Source organism: Gymnoscopelus microlampas (assembly GCF_963454915.1).
Source record: "Gymnoscopelus microlampas genome assembly, chromosome: 24".
In the NCBI taxonomy this organism is placed as follows: Eukaryota; Metazoa; Chordata; class Actinopteri; order Myctophiformes; family Myctophidae; genus Gymnoscopelus; species Gymnoscopelus microlampas.
In genome coordinates this window covers 17,130,269-17,153,354 of record NC_139961.1, presented here as the reverse complement: position 1 = coordinate 17,153,354, position 23,086 = coordinate 17,130,269, and the positions used below count along the sequence as shown (strand labels likewise).

At 42.8% G+C, this 23,086-nt stretch overlaps 2 protein-coding genes across 5 annotated transcripts in view; one reads left to right on the top strand and one right to left on the bottom strand.

Moving 5' to 3' along the window:
• Positions 1-18,281, bottom strand: part of LOC311041079 (partitioning defective 3 homolog B-like) — a 336,525-nt gene extending 318,244 nt beyond the window's left edge. For 2 of the 4 annotated variants that reach the window (XM_084051519.1, XM_084051522.1), the window contains exons 1-2: positions 18,030-18,281; positions 17,218-17,383 (exon numbers count right to left, since the gene is read on the bottom strand). In XM_084051519.1, the coding sequence (XP_083907645.1) occupies positions 17,218-17,334 (117 nt within the window). In that variant the 5' untranslated portion in view covers positions 17,335-17,383; positions 18,030-18,281. Of the gene's footprint in view, positions 1-17,217; positions 17,429-18,029 lie in introns of those variants that run through there. The other 2 variants (XM_084051520.1, XM_084051521.1) reach the window with 2 other exon arrangements.
• A 3,314-nt stretch (positions 18,282-21,595) lies between these two features.
• Positions 21,596-22,414, top strand: LOC311040573 (kelch domain-containing protein 3-like; the record flags this gene model as incomplete). The annotated part of the gene is made up of 1 exon (XM_084050904.1): positions 21,596-22,414. The coding sequence occupies one exon, from the start codon at positions 21,596-21,598 to the stop codon at positions 22,412-22,414; it is 819 nt and encodes a 272-aa protein (XP_083907030.1).
• Between the last annotated feature and the right edge of the window lie 672 nt (positions 22,415-23,086).

Sequence of the window (23,086 nt, the reverse complement as noted above, 5' to 3'; positions counted from 1 at the left end):
ATATACATTTTTAACTCAAATCTTTGCTTCTGGGGGGTCCCTGGAACAAAATATGTTGATATGGAGGTCCTTGACACGGAAAAGTTTGAGAACCACTGATTATAGCAACGTAAGTTTTTTCAAAAAACTTTTAGGATTTAGAAGACATTTGTAGAATCCCCCAGAAGAAAAGATTTGAGTTACAAATGTTCGCTTTAAAACAGGGGTCTTCAACAGGGGGTCCGGGACACCTAGGGGTTCCTCAGAGGCACTACAGGGGGTCCGCCAAATCTCTGTGTGATAGGATTTAGTTTTTTTACATTAACCACTTGAACCCTAAAATGTCTTTTCTGAGGGGAACATTAGCCGAAAATAGCAGACTCAGGCGTTGAGAGCTTGTAGATCGGCTATTTTTGGCAAAGAGGCTATAGGTGTAGAGGGAAAAAATAGCAAACTAAGTAAAACAAATCACACCCTGTGTGAAGAGAGTGGTGCCTTTGATGAGCCCCGTATTGATGTTGTCATCAATGTTTGTTTATTGGACATACATACATACATACGGACGGACGGACGGACGGACACACGGACAAAGTCAGATATAGGAGTGGTTGGCACCACTCAAAAATCACACCCAGTGTGAAGTGGGCGGTGTGTGGTCATCACAGTGGTCATCACAGTGATGGAAGTTCACTTAAAGAAAAGTAAATATATATGAAATATTAAATGCTAGAGTTTCGGGGGGCTACGCCCCCCTCAACCCCAGCCGCGCACGGGGCGCAGCGTGGCCGTGTGTATATTGGGGGACCCAAATCGCCGGAGTAAAACTGTGGAAAAGTTTTTTTGAAAAAGGAAAAAATTTGAAGAAATAATATTTGTTATGTTTCAGGGGGTCCACAGGGGGTCCGCGGACCCCCTGATGGTCCACTGACCCCCTGTGGAGTGTTGGGACGCGCGGGGACACCCCTGGAACTTTTTTTTTTTCTTTCATGAAGGTGGTTGCTTGTTTCTGGCGCTGGCTGTGCAAACCTGGCAACCCAGCGCATGCTGCCGCACAAACGTGGCAACCCAGCGCATGCTGCCGCACGTTACGCCAGAAATGGTGCCTGGAGAAAATGGTGACCAAAAATAAAGTTTGGAAAAAAAGGAAAAAACCCCCGCAGCGGCTGCGTGCTGTTGTGGTGATGAGGTCGTGCGCACGGTAAACGGTACGAAGCTGCCTCCCCTTCCGTTTTGTCCTATTTATAGGGCTATGCACATGTGTCATGTGTTTCGCTAGCCAATCACAGTCCTGAATGGAGTCAGCCAATCACAGTGCAGCTAGTGGTCATCACAGTGATGGAAGCTCACTTAAAGAAAAATATAAATTTGCATTGAATGTGTAGGGGTTAGGGGTGTACAATAGTGGCCAATCACGGTGCAGGGTTAGGGGGGTACAATGGTGGCCATCACAGTGATGGAAGCTCACTTAAAGAAAAGTATAGATTTGCATTGAATGTGTAGGGGTTAGGGGTGTACAATAGTGGCCAATCACGGTGCAGGGTTAGGGGGGTACAATGGTGGCCAATCACAGTGCAGCGAATGTCGATGTCCAAACCTCACATATAGGGGCGGTTACATTGCCCAAAAAAAACTTTAATCTGAAACACAATTTTATACAATATAGAGTAGGGGGTCTCTGCTTCATCTCTCTCTCCTTGGCCTGAAAAGGTTGAAGACCCCTGCTTTAAAAAGTATATATTTAAAGATTTGCAAAAATGTTCAATTTTCTTTTTAAATAGCAGATCTACAAGCTCATAGCGCGGCAATGAGATTTACTCATTTACTCATGACCAATAAAAAAAGGTTCAGTGACCCTAAAATGGGTCCCGACCCATCCTTTGGAAGACAAAAGTGCCTAAAGTACCTTCAGAGCGAGAGCCAGAGGCTGCATATTTGCTACATGTGTGTAAACTGTGTTGTTATTGTTCTAGGTTGTTGTCACAGTGTGTTAAGTGACATCTAAATCCAGCGCTGCCAGCCAAGCCAGCCAGCTGCTCAAACCGGCCGGGCGGGCTCCGCTGTGCCGTGAGTTTCAGGGCAGTGTTGCCAGATTGTGAAAAAACAAGCAGCCAGGTCTATGAAAACAAGCCCAAAAGAAGCGACAATAGGCCACACGAGCATTGGCATCGAGATCAGTTTAACCACTTTAAAACTGTTTACATCGGCTATTTGAAAATAGCCGATCTACAAGCCTATCTACAGGCTCACGACACATACCTTTTTTAACAAAGCTTTTTCTTAGATATTTTAATTTGTTTTTAATCAACCTTTTCCCCCCAAGAAAAGGTCTTCTTTATGTTTTTGCCCTGCTTTTGCTATTTTTGTGCCTTTTCTTTTAAAACCCTGTAGCAAGTGACGTGTTGTGAGCTTGTAGATCTGCTATTTTCAAAACATCTTGAAGATTATTATAATTTTTTTAAATGTGGAATGTTTATGGAACATTTCAGCAACACGTATCTTGTATGGGGGTCCCTGGTACTAAATATTTTCAGCTGGGGGTCCACGGACTAATACGGTACAATTTGGGGGTCCTTGACAAGAAATTGTTTGAGGACCACTGGTTTAACCAACATTAGGAGGAAGCAAGCCCAAATAAGCAACTACACTTTAGAAACAAGCCCAAAAAAAAAAACTCAACCCACAACCAATAATATGTATGCGACTTTACACTTACAGAAAAACAAGCCAAAAGTCGCTTATAAAAAGCAGACTTGGCAACACTGGTCTCAGGGGCACCGTCGACACCCTATCCCTGAATAACCGGTTGGACCGGAGAGGCGCGCTCACATTCCTCTCTGCCAGTGCAACGACTCCCAAACTGTCACTGTGTCACCGTCTGTGCGCGTGTGGTGTACTTCGCGAGGTACAAACAGCACAGGGAGTCGACACGCGGAGGTAGTAATTGGCTTCTCTCCCGCCCGCAGTTGACATTACATCACACCGGCGGGTGTTGCGACACCCGAGGTTTCGGCAAGTCTTACGTTAACCCTTTGAGACCGGGAACGTATCTGTGCAACCGCTTCAACCATTATTTTACACTTTGGCTATTCAAGAATACCAGATATACAAGCTCATAGCGGGGCACTGCTTGTAGATCTGCTATTTTTGCTTTTTTTTTTTTTTAAATGTGCGCAAATCTTTGAATATATATTTTTTAAAGCGAACATTTCTTTTTATAAAAGATTTTTTTGGCCTTTTATGCTTTTCTTTGGACAGGACAGTAGGCTGACAGGAAATGGGGAGAGAGATGGGGGGGGGGGGGGGGGGGCATACAGCAAAGGTCGTTGGGAACGGGAGTCGAACCCGTGACACGCTGTCATGCTGGAATACCAGCGTATATGGTATGCGCCTGGACCGCTAGGCCAGCGGACGCCCCAAAGCGAACATTTGTAACTCAAACCTTTGCTTCTGGGGGGGTCCCTGGAACAACATTGGGTCGGGGGTCCGCTGCCAAATACATAGCATTGTGGGGGTCCTTGACATGAAAAAGTTGGAGCACCACGAATATAGCAACATACGTTTTTTTCATTTTTCAGGATTTAGAAGACATCTGTCGAATCCCCAAGAAGAAAAGATGTGAGTTACAAATGTTCGCTTTAAAAAAATACATATTCAACGATTTGCACACATTTTCATGATTTTTCAAAAACAAATAGCAGATCTACAAGCTCATAGCGCGGCACTCGGTGCCGCGCTATGAGCTTGTATATCTGCTATTTTTGAATAGCCCAGAGTATAAGGTAGTGGTTAAAATCGAAAATGACAGATGATTTCCCGGTCTTAATGGGTTAATGTCAGGGGGAAAAAGAGAGCGCTAATTTACCTCGCTACGATTAAACACTGAAATGTCACACGTGTGTTAATTAGGCTGTTTTTTTTGTTGTGTTTTTTATTATAATTATTTTATTTACCCAGTGTAGATATGCTGAGCACAAGTGCTCTTTTTTAGCTACTCCCTGCCGTAACACACACACAGACACGCACACATTAAAACATGGGAACTTCCCGGTACAACCACAGTCTTTCGGTTCCAAACACTGTTCTCTAACCTGTAGGCCAGGAAGGTTGACAGGAAGGTGTGATTCAAACTGCTTTTTAAATCTGCGTTGTGGGCTTGTAGGTCGGCTATTTTGGTGCGTGCAACTACCTACAAATCAGGCACAAGCAGGTATAGTGGCCGTTCAAAGTCTCAGAAGCCTTCACGGGGTCTGTAGAGCATTGGTCCGGGGACCCCCAGGGGTCCTTGAGGGAGTTCCATGGGGTCCCCAGCTAAATGACAGGTAGTTAGGAAACAAATGGACCCTTTTGAGTCTGTAACTCTGAGAGTGTACAAATGGAATGGACCCTTACGGGTACGACATAAATTGGAGTCCCAGAAATTAAAATGGTTGAGAATCACTGCTAGAGACGGACAAATCTTCTCCTATGGGGGTCCTTGGCATATCTGTTCAAATGGGGGTCCGCGGGCTAACAAGTGTCAATTTGGGGGTCCTTGACGTGACAAAAGTTTGAGAACCGCCGCTGTAGAGAAGAGAAGAGAGTCTTTCCTCACCTAAGCCATTTATGAAGCCAAAAAAAAACGACAAGCGTGAAGTGACACTTGGCGGGGGGCGGGGGGGGGCGGGAGCGAACTATAGTCTGGAGAGAAAAAAAGCGGGAAGAGGGGGCCGAGGGGGGTGTATTTCTTCTCAAGTCACCCGTTTGTCAATCCACGGCTAATTCCCCCATGTATCCATCCACAGGCCCGGCGGTATAACGCTTTACCGGGGGAATACGGTGGGGGGGGTGGGGGGGGAGAGACTAAAAAGGGAGACGCGAGTCAATCAGCCAACACCAGAGGAGAATTAGCCTGACAGTTAGGAGGGTTAAAAAAAAAACTGCAAATTACACCATTACGCCTAAATCCCCCCCTTCTCTCGCCATTTCAAGAGATACCTCTCTCTCTCTCTCTGCAAACATGACACCACTCAAGTGCGACAAAGCGCCCGGGCGATTATAGCGTAGCTGAAATTCCGCGGGAAAATGGCTGTGGAAGAGAGAGGAGGGGGGGTCGACAGTCCTGCTTTTTTCCACACTTTGATCCTGTGTTATTACACAGCCGTTAGGAGAACTGTGTGTGTGTGTGTGTGTGTGTGTGTGTGTGTGTGTGTGTGTGTGTGTGTGTGTGTGTGTGTGTGTGTGTGTGTGTGTGTGTGTGTGTGTGTGTGTGTGTGTGTGTGTGTGTGTGTGTGTGTGTGTGAGTGAGGGGGGGGGGGGGTTAAGCTGCAAGACAAAGACAGAAAAAGTGCTTAATGGATGTGCCAATCCTCTTGAGGGCAGAAGGGAGGGAAGGGGGGGGGGGGGGGGGGGGGGGAGAGAGAGGGCTGTAAATGAATAGGCTCTATGCACAGCAGCCATATACATTTTGAAATAAATCGAGCCTCTTCCGTATACTTCCTTCACAGGTGTTACCAATGATACTAATTAAGGCTCTTGTTCCATTCTGGTCAAACAGAGACAGGGCGCTGGCGTTGTTTCATGTTGGCTCACAGGAAACATTCTGCTGCTATACACCAGTGGGTCTCAAAGTGTGGTCGAGGGGACCCTCATGGTTCCTTGAGGGGGTTCCAAACGGTCCCTTGCGGAAATGGAACCAAATGGACCTGTAGGGGTCCATTTGATTCCATGTGTACCGTGTACACTCTCAGAGTTATGAGGGTCCTTGAAATTAAAAGGTTTGTGAACCACTGTGCTGCACACACACACACACACACACACGCGCGCGCACACACACACACACACACACACACACACACAAGCAGCCCACACACACACACACAAGAGGTGCCCACTACTCTCTCAAGGCTCTGTTCCATTTAAAATGGAACAGAGCCTTCATTAGTGTCATTGGTAACACCCAATTTCATATATCAAAATCAAATACAAATCAATATCACAAGTATGTCAAACTTTTGCTTCGATTATTAAGAATAATGAAATAAATTATTGTTGTAAAAGAAGTATAATACAGGTGCAGCACTTTGTAACTTGCCTCTTCTACCCCGGATTTAAACTTGGTTTCCTGCTTAAGTGCTGAAATTTGTACCATTGAGCTTGCTCGCTCGGGGGACAAATTGAATCTTGACCTTCAGGTAAACATTTGTGTCAGATCCTGTATCTAGGGGAGACATGACCTTTGACGCGATCTAAATGTCTCAATAGAAGAGCAGGGAGATAAAATACAACCACCCCATTCATATATAAGTTATATTGTACTAGACCATACCCGGTCGACGCATCCGTGGGGGGATATGCGCACATGATCTGGCAACCCGGGAGGCGACATTGTTTGACACATAAACGCTAATAAGAAGCTGAGATTTGATGAAATTGAAAAACGGGCTACACAGTTAAGTTCAGATGGTAATGGTCAATGGCTGTGTGCAAAATCAGAGCAATTGCTCCAGCCACTGAGGAGACCCGGGTAGTGACACCACTACAAACAAAGGGACGGACGGACAGACAGACAGACAGAGGTTACAATAATTATAGTATGATAGTAGGATTAACATACTCTACCATACAGATTGGACAAAATTACATTTTATTCCTAAACCCATTCAATCCGGGGGACGCATCTCTGTAATTTTTAGATTTCTATGGGCAATTCAAAAATAGCAGATATACAAGTTCATAGCACGGCACCGAGTGCCGTGCTATGAACTTGTAGATCTGCTATTTTTGAAAAATCGTGAAAATGTGTGCAAAATCTTTGAATATATTTTTCTTATATTTGTAATGTTATTTGTAACTCAAATCTTTGCTTCTGGGGGGTCGCTGGAACAAAATATTTTACAAATGATCGCTTAAAAAAAAAATATATATATATATTTGCACACATTATCACGATTTAAAAAAAAAAAAAAAGCAGATCTACAAGCTCTCGTGCCGCGCTATGAGCTTGTATCTGCTATTTTTTTGAATAACCCAAAGAAATCTAAAAATGACAGAGATTCTTTCCCAGTCTAAATGGGTTAAAAAAAAGTTACATAGCGAGGCTTTAAGTGGTTAGTCAGACTAATAGATTTAGATTTAGTGTGAGAACATCACTAAACAAGGTGTTTTGGGGGAACCCAGTGTGTGCGTGCGTGGAGGGGGGTTCCTTATTGGCCGCTGCCAGCCAGCATTGAAAATGAGGACCTTGGTGAGAGCGGGCACAACAAGGGAACGTTCCTGTTTTCACAGCATGACGACCATGAATGCGGATGTTGTGGTCGGCCAACCTGCATTCACACGTTACTCATTTTGACAGCAGGTTTGTTGACACTTTTTAGCTTGGGGACATTTGACACCAGACCCGCGGTCTAGACTTACAACAGTCCTTCTCAGAAACTTTTTTGGCTCCAGAATCAGTACAGCCTTTCCCCGGATTTCTAGATCCAACCACCCACTTCACCCAACTACAACATTTTGCTTAAAGGAGTCGTTCACCCAAATAATTACTTATTTTCTATCAATTACACACCCCATGAAGGATTGAATTCATGGAGATTCTTTTTGTTTTTGTCGCATTCCTACGCAAATAATTTGATGACCAGTAGTCTCTCCGGTAGGAGACTAATAGGAGACTCTTTGAGTCTGCTACCGGATACATTAGCATGTTTCCGCCGGTCATCAAATTATTGGCTTAGGAATGCGAAGAAAAGAAAAAACTCCATGAATTCATTTCTTCATGGGGTGTGTAATTGATAGAAAACAAAAAAAAATCGGCTATTTGAAAATAGCAGATCTACAATCTCACAACGTGTCGCGATGCGTTGTGAGCTCGTATATTTTGTGAACTATCAAAAAAAAAATCAAACAAATATCTAAGTTCAAACAGCATCAGTCATTTAACTTTTGTAAAGATGTACATATTACTAAACTCTGAGACGAGCTCAGCATTTCACTATTTACATTAGAATGTTCCAAGATGTGAGATATTTTGCTTCTAAATAAATTACAGATCAAAGCAACATCCATGCAAGCTTGAGGGCTAGCGGTGAGTTGATAGACCTATATGATTAGTCGAGAGACACCAAAACAGCACAGTGTTTTGGCACTAGATCATTCCATCCATTCCACGTGAAAATGCGGACCCAAAACCAAGGCCCATTCCTCTCCGGTGTTTTCAAACATTTGAGTACTTTTACTTTTGGTACTTTAAGTATATTTGGATGCCAATACTTTTGTACTTTTACTCAAGTCAATTTTGAATTCCACACTTTTACTTGTAACAGAATACTTCTGCAGTGCAGAATTGATACTTTTACTTAAGCAAAAAATGCGAGTACTTTTTCCACCACTGGTTGTGTGTGAACCCTGCAGTGCAGACATACATGGGGGAGGGAGGGTGGGGGGTGGAGAGGTCGCGGCTCGTTCAGAGTTGTCTGCCCCGACACAAGCTAATGTCTGCACAGACGCAAGCTATACAGCAGTATAGCGTTTCACCCGGCGTGTATTAGGTTGCGTTGCTGTGTGCACACGCACCAGAAAGAGACGTTATACCAGCTTGTAGATCGGGCTATTCTTGTCCGTTTTTTTTGCAAGGAAGCGGACTAACCGGTAGCGGGGTCGAGCGTGGGACATGAGGCAGCCAGCCAGCACCTGCATAGCAGGGCCTGAGAACCCGATACCCCTCACATTCCTACCAATGTGTTCCCCTTACGTCAACCACACACCCACACACACACACACACACACACACACACACACACACACACACACACACACACACACACACACACACACGATTAAAAGCTGCATTCCATGAACATTTGTTGAGAATAAAAATGTTATTTGATCAATCTGTTTGATAGTGTGTGTTAATAAAAGATAACAAACACAAGGTGGTTGTATTTGGTCTCTTTGCTCTTCTATTAAGGCGGCACTACGTAACTTTTTTAATGAATAAAATGTGATTTTGTCCAATCTGTATGGTAGAGTATGTTATACAATATAATGTATACAATTGGGGTGGTTGTAGTTTGTCCCCCTGCTCTTCTATTGATACATTTAGATTGTGCCTCGTTGACACAGGATCTGACACGAATTTGGACAAGATTGAATTTATCCCCTGAGCAAGCAGGCAGGCTCTATTAGCTCAATGGTAAAAAAAAATGTCAGCAGTTGTGTAAAAGAGGAACGTTACAAGACATTGAGACATGTAGATGCTGGTTGACAAGTGGTACTGCCTGAAGGTCAGAATTCTATTCTATTTCACCCCTGAGCAAGGGGGCACTCCCGCAGGGGGGGTGGGGGGAGTTCAGATCTACAAGCTCATCTACAAGATCTTGTAGATCTGCTATGTTTTGAATAGCCCAAAGAAATCTAAACATGACACAGATGCGTTCCCGGTCTTAATGGGTTAAGGGTAGGAACAGTACAAAGTTGCAACATACTCAACCTAAAACGTGAGCAAACATTCACATAAAAAACAGAAACAGTGCAAACTGAGTCATAAGGCAACTTGGCAAGAGAAATAAAAGCATGCTTTAGGAATTCGTTAAATAAACATTTAGGTAGGGAAGCAGGTGCACTGTCCGATGATGGAGTCTGCCATCTGATCGGACAGTACACTTTGAAAAGACCTAAGCATGATCAAGTCCTTAAAGCAGCACTATGTAGTGTGGGGTATCAGTAGCCACGCTGGACACAAATAACATGGCAGCCAACGTCTTAGACAGTGGTGTAAAGTAACCAAGTACATTTACTCAAGTATTGTACTTATGTGCACTTTTGAGATTTTTTTTCTTTACTGGAGTATGTCCCATTTTTTTTTTTACAGCTTTAGTTACTAGTTACTTTGTAGATTTAGATTATTATCACAAAACAGCCCTATCTACATTTCGGCTATTTTGAAAATATTTTTTAAAATATTCGTATACATTCTGAACTTGAAAAATGGGACATTCTGCACAATGAGTACTTTTACTTTTGGTACTTTAAATATATTTTGATGCCAATACCTTTGTACTTGTAGTAAATTTTGATTACCGCACTTTTACTTGTCACAGAGTATTTCTGCACTGCAGTATTGATACTTTTACTTAAGTAAAAGATGTGAGTACTTTTTTTCACCACTGGTCTTTGACTTCATTACCCAAGAGTCTCTGCAAGCATGTCCGGCGAGGACGCGCTGTGATTGGCCAGTCTTCGCTTTGACTGGCAGTTCCATTGGCAGTTCTGCCTTGGTGCCTTGGGAAATGCCAGGATAAAACTCATCGTCTCCAATAGACGAATCCACAAACGCGCTGCCTTTAGCTGCCTGTAGCTGCCTGTAGGCGGCCATTGCTGCGGTGTCGCGTCCGCGGAGCGTTGACACCGCAGCAATGGCTGCGCGCAGGGCAGCGCTCCGTGGATTCGTCTATAGGCTCTATGCACAGCAGCCATGTTATCAATTCCTTCACAGGTGTTACCAATGATACTAATGAAGGCTCTGTTCCATCTAGTCTAGCAGAGTGGTTTCCACGACCCCCATAACTCTGAGAGTGTACAAATGGAACCAAATGGACCCTTACGGGTCCACTTGGTTCCATTTGTACACTCTCAGAGTTACACACCTGTAAGGGGCCATTTGGAAGCCCATGAGGGTCCCTGGACCCCAACTGTAGACCCACTGGTGTAACAGTGGGCCAACATGCACAGTATCAGCACCCTTTTCTGTTTGACCAGAATGGAACAGAGCCTTCATTAGTATCATTGGTAACACCTGTGAATGTCTTCATAATATGGCTGCTGTGAATAGAGCCTATATATATATATAGTAATACAGTCTATACCTTTACGGAAGGATGATTGTTATTGCTTATAACATGTTACTTTATAATTTTGTGGGACATAATATGCTATAATGCTATATAGTTGTTAAAAAGTTACATAGTGCTGCTTTCTTTTTTCACATCAGTCCACAAGTGATTCCAAGCTGTAGCGGGAACGCACATGAAGGCTTGTTTTCCAAGTTCAGACTATAGCAAAAATACTACTGCGACGCCTTGTAGATCTGCTATTTTTGCTATTTCTTTAAAAACGTGACAATTATTGCCATAACGACGCCAGGTTTTAAGTGTCTTAACTCAGATCTTTGGTCAACAAGGCATGCAATAGAGGAATGTGTGCAATGGCGGAAAGTAACTAAGTACACAGAGTATTTCCACATTGCAGTATTGGTACTTTTACTTAAGTAAAACATTTGAGTACTTTTTTCCACCACTGGATGTACGACTACTTTCTCTCGGCCAAGGACAGACAACTATATCCGGTCGAAAATTAAAACACGTCCACACTGGCCAGCCGTTGATGGCAGTACGTGTCCCCTCTGGCGAGCCAGCGGGACGGGGAAGGGGACCGTCACTGACGACACGCCGACCATTAGCGACGTCCACAAGACTGCCGAGTCAGCGTCTAGTAGCCAGCGCTTAATTAACATGCTCCATTAAAGGCTAATCAACACCGGAGAGTAGACCCTTTTACTTTAGACCATTCCACAGTTACACACACGCACGCGCACACACACAGTGTAGTATGTGCTTGTTAAGTGTCCGTGGGGACCGTTGTGTTGAGTGGTTTCGACTGTCACTGAAGCGCAGTCTAGACAGCCCTGGGGACACCGAGCAAGAAGAACACTTTGTGTGTGCCTGTGTGTGCGTGTGTGTGTTTGTGTGTGTGTGTGAGAGACATTGTGTACATGTGTGTCAATGTTAGGACATTAGTATGACCACACAGCAGGGGCTGGGCAATATATTGGCGTTGTATAGACTAAATCTCACCTTAGAGTTTGCATATTGTAACTTTTCCTGATGTTTTATATTATTTAAGCCTCATGTTATACTTCAAAATCATAGATTTTCAAAAAATAGATCTACAAGCTCAAAGTAAGTGAAGTGTGAGCTTGTGTTTTCTCAATTGTTGTGAAATTATATTGTCACAATGCATTATTATTAACGCATTAAGACCTGGAACGCATCTATGTCACTTTAGATTTCTTTGGCTATTCAAAAATAGCAGATATGCTATTTTTGAAACATTTTTTTTTTTTTTTTTTAAACTGTTAGGATTTAGAAAACATTTTTAAGAATCGCCTCAGGTCTTAAAGGGTTAACACAACATGGATGTTGAGGTACTATTCGGTCAAATATAGTGTGTTGCGTATCGCCCAGCACTACCACACAAGAGACATTTGCATGTACTGTACTGTAACCGCGCTATGAGAAAGTCATCCACCCACCCCACCCATTAGGGCTGTCACGATTTATTATGGCATTTTACTTGAAGATTAATTGTCACACAAATAACTGTGATGAACGATTTCATTGTGTTTTTGGCATTGAACATTGGCTTTGTAAACAAACATTTCACAGGGCAGATGTGACAGATAACTGTAATATACAGATCAACTATTTCCGATTTTTTTTTTTTTATATTTGAAAATGTATGATCATTTTTCTACATGGAAACGATCATGACGATTATAATGATTATGCAAAATAATAGCGATTATCTAAAATAATTGCCATTAGGTGATTATGTATTAAAGGGATTGTTCACCCTCAACATTGCTTTTTTTTCCTATCGATTAGTCACCCCATGGAGACTAGAATTCATGGATATTGTTTTGTTTTTGTCTCATTCCTAAGGAAATAATTTGATGACCGACAGCGGTTCCGGTAGGAGACACAAAGAGTCTCCTTTGTGTCTCCTACCGGAACCGCTGCCTACCGGGTCCACTGGTCATCAAATAATTGGTTTAGGAATGCGACAAAAACTAAAAAATATCCATGAATTCTAGTCTCCATGGGGTGACTAATCGATAGGAAAAAAGTATTTTTTTGGGTGAACTAACCCTTTAACCTATTTAGATCGGGAAAGAAGCTATGTCATTTCGATTTATTTGGCTATTAAGATCTACAGATCATGAGCTTGTAGATCTTTGCAGATCTACAAGCTCATGAGCTTGGAGATCTGCTATTCTTTTTGAAAAATCGTGAAAATGTGTGCAAATCTTTAAATATATATGTATTTTTAAAGCGAACATTCGTAAGATATTTCGTTCCAGGGCCCTCCAGAACAAAGATGTGAGTTACAAATGTTCGCTTTAAAAAAAAAATATATATATATTCAAAGATTTACACACATTTTCACGATTTTTCAAAAATAGCAGATCTACAAGCTCATAGCGCGGCACTCGGTGCCGCGCTATGAGCTTGTAAATCTGCTATTTTTGAATAGCCCAAAGAAGTCTAAAAATGACACAGAGATGCGTCTCCTGGATTGAATGGCTACCATCCATCATGCGGCCCATAATATAGCAGATCTCTGGCCAGTAGCCAAGGAGGACGGTATGGTACCCATCCAGCCTGTCACCTATCCTAATCCCCCAGTCAGTCAGTCAGGGGGACAAAGCCTGCTGTCCACCGAGCACACTGGCCCTGTCCCCGGGCCCCGAGGCTGACAAACATCAGCACACTAAACAGCCCACCTGCCCGCTCAGATACCAGCGGGCTCTAACAGGCTGCTATTGTGCACACACACACAGATGGACGACTCTGTGTGTCACTTGTCACCGTGTGTCTATCCCCCACACACACACACACACACACACTACTATAATTGTGAGGACATCAACGTTTTAAGACAGCAATTGTATGAATGCACTTTTTTTGGGGGGAGAACTATCCCTTGTGAGCTTGTAAATCGGCTATTTTCATTTTTTCCCTTTAAATGCCTAATCCTACCCTGAATCTTTTCCTATTTGTCTGAATGTCTGTTTCTCACATTCTAACTATTATATACTTGTGGGGATATTTGTCCCTCAAAAGTATAATAAAGTATAATAAAAGTATAATATACACATACTGTATACACACACACACACACACACACACACACAGTGTCGACAGGTACACACCAAGCGGCTGACTAATAATAGCCTAGACGTCAGAGAGAGGTCAGTGTGTGAGCACCACAATGTGTGATATAGGAAAAATATAGACACGGATTAAATCACATTATGCCTCGACTTTGGACATTCAAAGCTACCATACTGAATTCTAAAAAAATATATGAATGGTGTTTTTCTATAGCGCCTTTCTCCTAAGGGCTTTACAAAGTGCATCACACACACACACACACACACACACACACACAGCAAAAGGCAGAGGGAACCATGCAAGGTAAATCTGCTCATCAGGAGCAGTTAAAGGGCTCAGTGTCTTGCTTAAGGACACTTCGACACAGGGATCAAACTGGGAACTTTTCGGTTCCAATATACCTCCTTGACCACTGCCCCCCCCCCCCTCTCTCTCTATCTCTCTCTCTCCCTCCCTCCCTCTGTCTCTACCTCCCTCCCTCTGTCTCTCCCCCTTCTCTCTCTGAGCCCCCCCACCCCCTAGACGTTAGGCATATGCGCTCCAGGCAGGGCTGTACTCAGTTTCACTACAGCAGGGGTGATGCAACTTTGATGATGGAGAGGGCCACTATATTTCCACACTCACTCCAGAGGGCCACATTGCATATACTGTTGGGCCAATCTATGTCACACAAATGTAGCAAAAATAGCCGATCTACAAGCTCAAACGCGACGCGTTTTGAGCTTGTAGATCTGCTATTTTTTAATTGGAATCCAGATTTTTTTTTCTTGCTATTTTTTATTTGGAATCCTGAAAAGTCTCATTTTTATTACTCTCCGCCAGGAGAGTATTGTTATCACTGCGTTTTCACTTTCTAAACATGACACACCGATTGGTCAAGCCTCACGTGACACGTGAAATACTGTGATCTGATTGGCTAGTGACGCCACCGGGCCTATATATACATGGCATCACTCTGACAGTGTCTCCGCCACTGTCAGAGTGAGGTAAGACGGGAACCATGAAATGGCTGCATGGCTGATAATTGGCAGATAGGACAGATAGGACATTTATATAGACAGGAGGGATATGACATAGGACACTTATACAGACAGGAGGGATAGGACACTCACACAGACAGAACGGAAGAGGACACTTACCCAGACAGGTTGGATAGGACACTTACATATACAAGAGGGATAGCGACCTATAAATACATGTGTCACTGTGATAAGCCAGATTCCAATACCGAAAATCCGGCCACTAGCTCACTCCCAGACCTTCGAACCGGAAGTAGTCAAGTAGTCGCGGTCCAATTGTTCCTATCTGTCTTATTGGACAGATAGGACAGATAGGACACTTATATAGACAGGAGGGATATGACACTTACATAGACAGGACGGATAGGACAGGAGGGATAGGACACTTACACAGAATGAACGGAAGAGGACACTTACCCAGACAGGATGGATAGGACACTTACATATACAAGAGGGATAGCGACCTTCGCGACCTTCGAACCAACACAAGTCTTCTGGCGGAGAGTTGTGCTCCGAGGAGCACTTTTTCTAGTTTAATTTCAAATGCATTTAGTTAACTTTATGAACTTAAATACAAATATATTAGATATAAAAAAGACAATAGAATTTTAATACTAGTCATTAAGCTACTAATATAGACTGAAGTAATTAAAGCGGGTCATGTTTGCATGTTTGGAATTGTAACAGCTGAAATCAATAATATACCAGTAATCCCATATTAACCTGCGGGCCGCATTAAGTGAAGGTGGGGGCCGCATGTGGCCCCCGGGCCGCCAGTTGCCCATGTATGCACTACAGTATACCACCTCCAAAACAGCCATGATGACTAATGCACTGGATGTTATGAAACATACACGTGACCCACACACACACACACACACACAGCCCATTGGATGTTTCAAAACTTCCAAGAATGAATGGAACGTATAACATTGAGTCATACACACAGGTGTTGATCTACCTGTAACTGGGACTTTATTTGTAACTTTGTAGCTTTATTTGTAACTTTATGTGTAACTTTTTAACTGTATTAGTACCATTGTAACTTTATCTGTAACTCCTAGAGTCAAACAAATGCAACCAAATGGACCTGTAAGGAAAATAGCAGATCTACAAGCTCACAACGTGTCTCATCGCGACACGTTGTGAGCTTGTAGATCTGCTATTTTCGACAATCGTTTGACTAATGTTGACAAATAAGTCTCTTATGGGGCCCTCTGGCACAAAATATTGTCAAATGGGGGTCCACGGCCAAATACAAATCATGTTGGGGGGGTTGACACTGAAATGTAACCAAAAGGACCTGTAAGGTTACATTTCTTACTCTCTGTCAGTTACATTAAGCTGTCATATTTCCTAAAAATCACAGTGGTTCTCAAAATGTGGTCCAGGGATCCCAGTCATTGAAAGGGTTCCAGGGGGTCCCCAGGAAAATGAGGAACAGTTTAAACACTTATTACCCTCCGCCATTCAAAAATAGCAGATCTACAAGCTCACCTGAGCTTGTAGATCTGCTATTCTCGACAATTGTTTGACTAATGTGGACAAATAGTCTCTTATGGGGCCCAAAACCTATTGGGGTCCACAACCAAATGATATATCAATTTGGGGAACCACTGCCTTAATGCATAACAAATACACAAAACACCATTATAAAAAATATAATTGCAACACTGTTAAGCTATACATTGAACAAAGCAATAAAAGTCGGGTTGTGTGTGTACATAGCCTTGGATCAAGACTCTCATAGATTTTGACATGTGCATATCTACGATAGTCTTGGCCTGCACCCCGCCAGTGCGTCCTGTACTTTCACCAGTAAAGCCTGTACTTCTCCGAACATGCACGAATGCAAAATATAAGGTGTTGCCCCGGTTGCACCAAATGTTAACTCGGAATTCGGAATGTTTGTGCACTGTATTAGTCCGTATTCTTCAATAGATATGCGTTTTAATCCCGTCTGTGGCCGAACGCCGTTTTCCCCCCAATCGTTTACTTCCTGTTTACATGTGTAATATCGGCTTCCACCGGATGCGCCCCGTCACTACCACCCATTAACTTCAGACAGCATCCGACACAGACCGGATTGAAACACACATCTATTGAAAAAATCGGACTAATTCCAGTGAACAAATGCTCCGAATGTTGAGTTAACATCCGTGGCTACAGGGTCAGCAATGTATTAGTTTGTTTCGTACATGTACGGAGAAATACAGGCTTTCCGCGCGGATGTCCAGTGACAATTGAGGGGGTGAAGCCCGAGACTAGGTTGTGTAGTATGTATATGTATTTACCTGTTCCACCACTTTGCGGTATCTGCGCGTGGCCTGATCCATCAGGTCCTTCACCGTCCAGCCGGCTCTGCAGGGGACGACCACCGCCGTGACCCCAAAGGTCACCGTCACCTTCATCAGTGTGGAGTGTGTGTGCCCCTCCTGTACTGTCCTGTCCTGTACTGTACTGTCCTCCCAATCAATGTAAGATCAATAAAATACAAGATCCAATCAATGTAAGATCAATAAAATACAAGATCCAATCAATGTAGGCTATTAATAAAATATAAGATCCAATCAATGTATCAATACAATATAAGATCCAATCAATGTTAGATCAATACATTTAGACAGTGGTGGAAATTCAAATTCTTCACTTAAGTAAAAGTACCAACACTGCAATATAAAAATACTCTGTTACAAGTATAAGTCCAGAATTAAACATTTACTTAAGTAAAAGTACAAACGTATTGGCATCAAAATGTACTTAAAGTACCACAAGTAAAAGTACTAAATATTTGAAAATAGCAGATCTACAAGCTCACAACGCGTCGCGATGTAGTTGTAGCGAAATGTAGTGGAGTAAAAGTACAATGATATTTGCCTCTGAGATGTAGTGGAGTAGAAGTAAAAGTATTGGAAATTGGAAATACTCAAGTAAAGTACAATTACCTCAAAATTGTACTTAAGTAAATGTACTTAGTTAGTTTCCACCACTGTCCTGTCCTCCCAATCAATGTAAAATCAATAAAATATAAGATCCAATCAATGTTAGATCAATACATTTAGATTAGATCCGATCAATGTAAGATCAATAAAAAAAGAGTTCTCACGGGGAAAGCTCCTTCGCTGCTACACCTGTGCTGTAGAAGCAACAGGTGTGTCGGTGTCACTGGATGCGAAATCACGGTCTATGTCTCTCTACCTCTCTCTCTCTCCCTCTCTCTCTGTATGTGTGACTTCCTAACAAACTACACAAACAAAGCAAGAGATCCGTCCCACAAAAAGCTCAAAAAGATCCTTAAATCCGTCCTTAAAGCCACTGTAACGACACTAATAGTGCAGTTTGCAAGGTGGTGACATGATCCTCCTCTCCCCAAACAAACACACACACACACACGGTCCAGAAGGGAGAGCTTCTTTCTTTGGTGTTTCGACCAGGTGGGCGTGGTCATATGCCTTAACCTAACCCTAACCTCCTCAACCTCCCGTAAAAAACGATGCCTCAAAACCACGCCTACCTGGTCGAAACACCAAAGGAATAGGTAGAGCCATTTCTTTGGTGTTTCGACTGGGTGGGCGTGGTTTGAGGCGTAGCTTTTGCAGAGGTTACGGTTAGGGTTTAGGCATGATGGCCACACCCACCTGGGCGAAACGCCAAAGAATGTGGGAGTCCCACAGTGGAACACACACACACACACACACACACAGGAGGAAGAACCCGGAAAAGACTGGTGATGCTCAGGTAGCAGTGGTGTAAAGTAACTAAGTACATTTACTCAAGTACTCTACTTATAAGGACAATTTTGAGGTATTTTTTACTTTGCTGGAGTATTTCCAATTAATTCCCATTACTTTTACTCTACTCCACTACATCTCAGGGGCAAATTATATTGTACTTTTTACTCCACTACAATTATTTGAAAACTTTAGTTACTAGTTACTTTGTAGATTTTAATTATTATTACATATCATACATTAACCACTTCAACCCTATACATTTCGGCCATTTGAAAATTGCAGATTGTCAAGCTCACAACGCGTCGCGACGCGTTGTGAGCTTGTAGATCTGTTATTTTCAAACTATTTGAAAAAATGTATACATAATGATACTTTGTGAAACAGGACATTCTGCACAATGACTACTTTCTACTTTTGGTACTTTTGTGATACCAATACTTTTGTACTTCTACCCAAGTACATTTTGAATTCTGGACTTTTACTTCTAACAGAGTATTTCTACATTGCAGTATTGATACTTTTACTCAAGTCAAAAAAATGTACTACTTTTTCCACCATGGCTGCCTGCCTGGCTACCTGTCACTCAGTAAATCACACCCATCATCATTTGATACTCAGCTTCTTCAGGTGTATTGTTGTCACAGTCACTGTCACTGTCATTGTCACATCATACAGGCGTGAAAAACAATGGGTGACTTTGTTTTCATTACAAGTCTACACATATCATGATATCGCAATTACACAATATTTCACCTGACGGAAAAGAAAAGTGTGTGTATATATATATATGTGCGGCAGAAACCAGCTAACTCCAAAATGTTCATTTTTCAGGAAATGACAAAAACAAAACAAAAAGTGGAGTCAGGAGGTTTTGTTCATCATTGATAAGAACAGCTGAATGGACCTCCAAGCTCACAATGAGGTTGGAGGTCAAAAGGCGGCGGAGCCTGGAGTCAGTAAAACCAGCTAACTCCACCCCCTTTGGTTTAGCAGAAAGTTTGAGGATCCAATAGACGGGTTTCATGTTTGTAAACATTGAGAGGATATGACCGCGCAGAGGAGGGGGTAAGCCTATGGGTGCGTTTGGAAATTACGCACCGGAGCACACTCGCCTATTAGTTTGTATTGGCCAGTGCGCTCACTGCCGCTCAGGGCTGTATTTTCGAACGCGCCTTCCACCCCCAGGCATGCGCAGATTGCGCATTCTGCTCTGTGATGACGTCGCTCGGAAACCCGTCTATGGAGTTAGCTGGTTTTGTCAGAAGTGCGTTTTAATACTGCGTTTTAATACTTGTCATTGGCTCAATAATTTTATAATCAACACACAGACGTAAAGGGTGTTCAATAGCACTGATTTATGGGGGAAAAAATGCAAAAGTTATTTAACTCACTGTCTACAGGATAAACAAGTGAAATTGGGAATGGGAAGTGATGACACAAAGACATGAGCAGACACAATTTGAACTGGAACACAAACTGTAAAATTGAAGCCGATAGTGATTAATGACAACCCATCTGAAAATGTGTTTTCTGTTTATTAAAGAGATGGAGAGACAGGAAGAATCTTGAGAACTCGTACAGGATGAAGATTAAACAAGTGCAATTGGAAGTGATGACTCAGATAAATGAGATGACCAAATTGGAAGTGGAACACTATACAATTGTGAGCTGATGCATGGGTACTTTCTCCTGAATGGCTGAAATTGGCAACCTACTTGAAAATGTATGTGCTGTTCATTAAAGGACGACTTCACCCATTTTCAACCTATCTTCAACCTATCTTCATATAATAGGTCCTCACTAATGCTCATGATAAAATGGTACCATTTTTTTCTACTCTGTCTGTGTCTCAGAGGAGGACTGTGGACAGTTCAGAATCCTGTCTACCAGTGACATCATCGATGGGGAATCCAAGCTAATAGAAACTGCAGGCTTTCTATTCCTGGAAAGTTGCAATGCAATAATAGAAGCCATTGTTCTCGTGTTAATAAAAATCTAAATAAAAAATGTGAAATTGTGTTTGAAAAAAAAAATATGACATAACGATGATGTCACTGGTAGACGGATTTCTGGACTGTCCACAGCCTTCATATGAGACACAGACCAAGTAGAAAAAAATGGTACCATTTTATCATGAGTATTAGCGAGGACCAATTATATGAAGATAGGTTGAAAATGGGTGAAGTCGTCCTTTAAAAGAGCTGGAGAGACAGGGAGACCCCTGTGACTGAACAAACATGTTGCATTGTTTCTCAACATCAGGTCCGGGGTTCCTTTTGTCAGTATCGATTGTGGTCCCAGAGATGGAAAATAAAAATGGTATTAAATGGAGGTCCATGGATTAATGCATATATCAAACCGAGGATCCTTCAGTTAGAGAATCGCTTAACTAAACTGTGCTAGAAGCCCAATCAACACTGTAAAATGCTTATTTAAGTCTGAGAGTGTACATATGGAACCAAAAACGGACCCGTAATGATCCGTTTTTGGGCAGAAACTTTTCCCAAATATGGAGATTAAATGACACCACCCTGCCAACATCATAGTACTGACGTCATAGACCGGCCTATAAGTGTTAGGCGTGTAAAGTGTACAGAACAAAACGGTGCAAATTGGATTTTACGCAGCGTGGTGCTGGTGTGTCAAAATGTTTTGCTGTACAGTGAAGCCGCGAGGAGCCCCACATTTCACCCATGATGTTGCTGTTGTCGCAGTTGGACCCAAAGTGTACGTCTTTGGAGGCTGGGATAGTAACGTTAGGAGAACTCAAGAAGATCACATCAATGTGTACGTCTTAAACACAGTGTCTCTGAGATGGACGACGTTGCCCCCAGTGACTACCACAAGAGGAAAACGTCCCCTCGAGGTTCCCTGTAGTCGCACTGGCCACACAGCTGTGCTCATTGAAGATATCGTCTACATCTGGGGAGGAGAGAATATGAGTACACTTTGCAACAACGTGCTTTATGCGTTTGATGTCGACACCCACATATGGCTCAATTCTGAGGTTTCTGGAACCGTTCCAGAGGCGAGGGGCGGCCACTCAGCCTGTGTATTGGGGAAGGTCATTTATGTCTATGGAGGAGAGACCAAGCTGACTGTATGCACTAATGACTTCTACAAGCTGGAAACCACCACGATGGTCTGGTCTTCAATTAACACCGTATGCAGTCCGCCACCTAATTCATCGGTTCACTCTGCCACCATCATCGGGACAAAGATGTTTGTATTTTCGGGTTTTGGGGACGAGGATCCATGGGACATAGGCTGGGACTACGTATATATCAATATCAGTGTGTTTGACACAGAGACCAACTATTGGTTGAGCACACCTTATGCACAGCTTCAACCAATAGGACGTGCCGAGCATTCAGCCTTTGCCTACAATGGAGAGCTGTACATATTTGGTGGTGTGATCTTCATTAATAGCAATTTGGAGACAGAGACCTGCAATGATATGTGGAGATTCAGTCCAGAGACCTTTTCCTGGAAGGAGGTTAAGCGCAAGGTGAATGACCCGCTTTGGATGAAACATAGCTGCTGTTGCATGGTGGGAAATCGTGTCATCACCTTTGGAGGATATAAAGGACGGGACACGTTCGACAATGACCTGTGCATCTTAGACTTGAGTCCTAGTCTTAAAACGTTATGCAAGCTAGCGGTTCTCCAGTATGGTCTGGAGCAGTCAGAACTCCCTCACAACATCAGGTGGGAGCTGGCTGCCATGAATGATAGAGAATTGGAGGACCCTGCATGAAATAAAAAAATAAAGAAACATTTATTTTGTTATATGGGAGGACTCTATAAACTTTATAGAGTCCTCCCATATAACATTTTTTTTAGCGGCGCTAGCCGCTCTATACCTTTAGGTATAGAGCGGATATTAGCCCTCTATACCTGGCTTTTGCGTCAACGTTCTGATTGGTCAGGCCCGTCAACGTTCTGATTGGTCAGGCTCGCCAACGTTCTGATTGGTCAGGTCCGTCAACGTTCTGATTGGTCAGGCTCGCCAACGTTCTGATTGGTCAGGTCCGTCAACGTTCTGATTGGTCAGGCTCGCCAACGTTCTGATTGGTCAGGTCCGTCAACGTTCTGATTGGTCAGGCCCGTCAAGGTTCTGATTTGTCAGGCAAGGGGACTATTCATGACATCACTATGATGTCAAGGTTTATTTTTTATTTCCTCATGTTTTTTTTTGTATATATTTTTATTTTCTCATGCTTTTCCCCCTTCTTTTTTTGTATGTATTTTTAACGGCGATGGTCCTGCTCTATACCTGGCTTTTCCGTCAACGTTCTGATTGGTCAGGCCCGTCAAGGTTCTGATTGGTCAGGCCTGTCAAGGTTCTGATTTGTCAGGCAAGGGGACTATTCATGACATCACTATGATGTCAAGGTTTATTTTTTATTTCCTCATGTTTTTTTTTGTA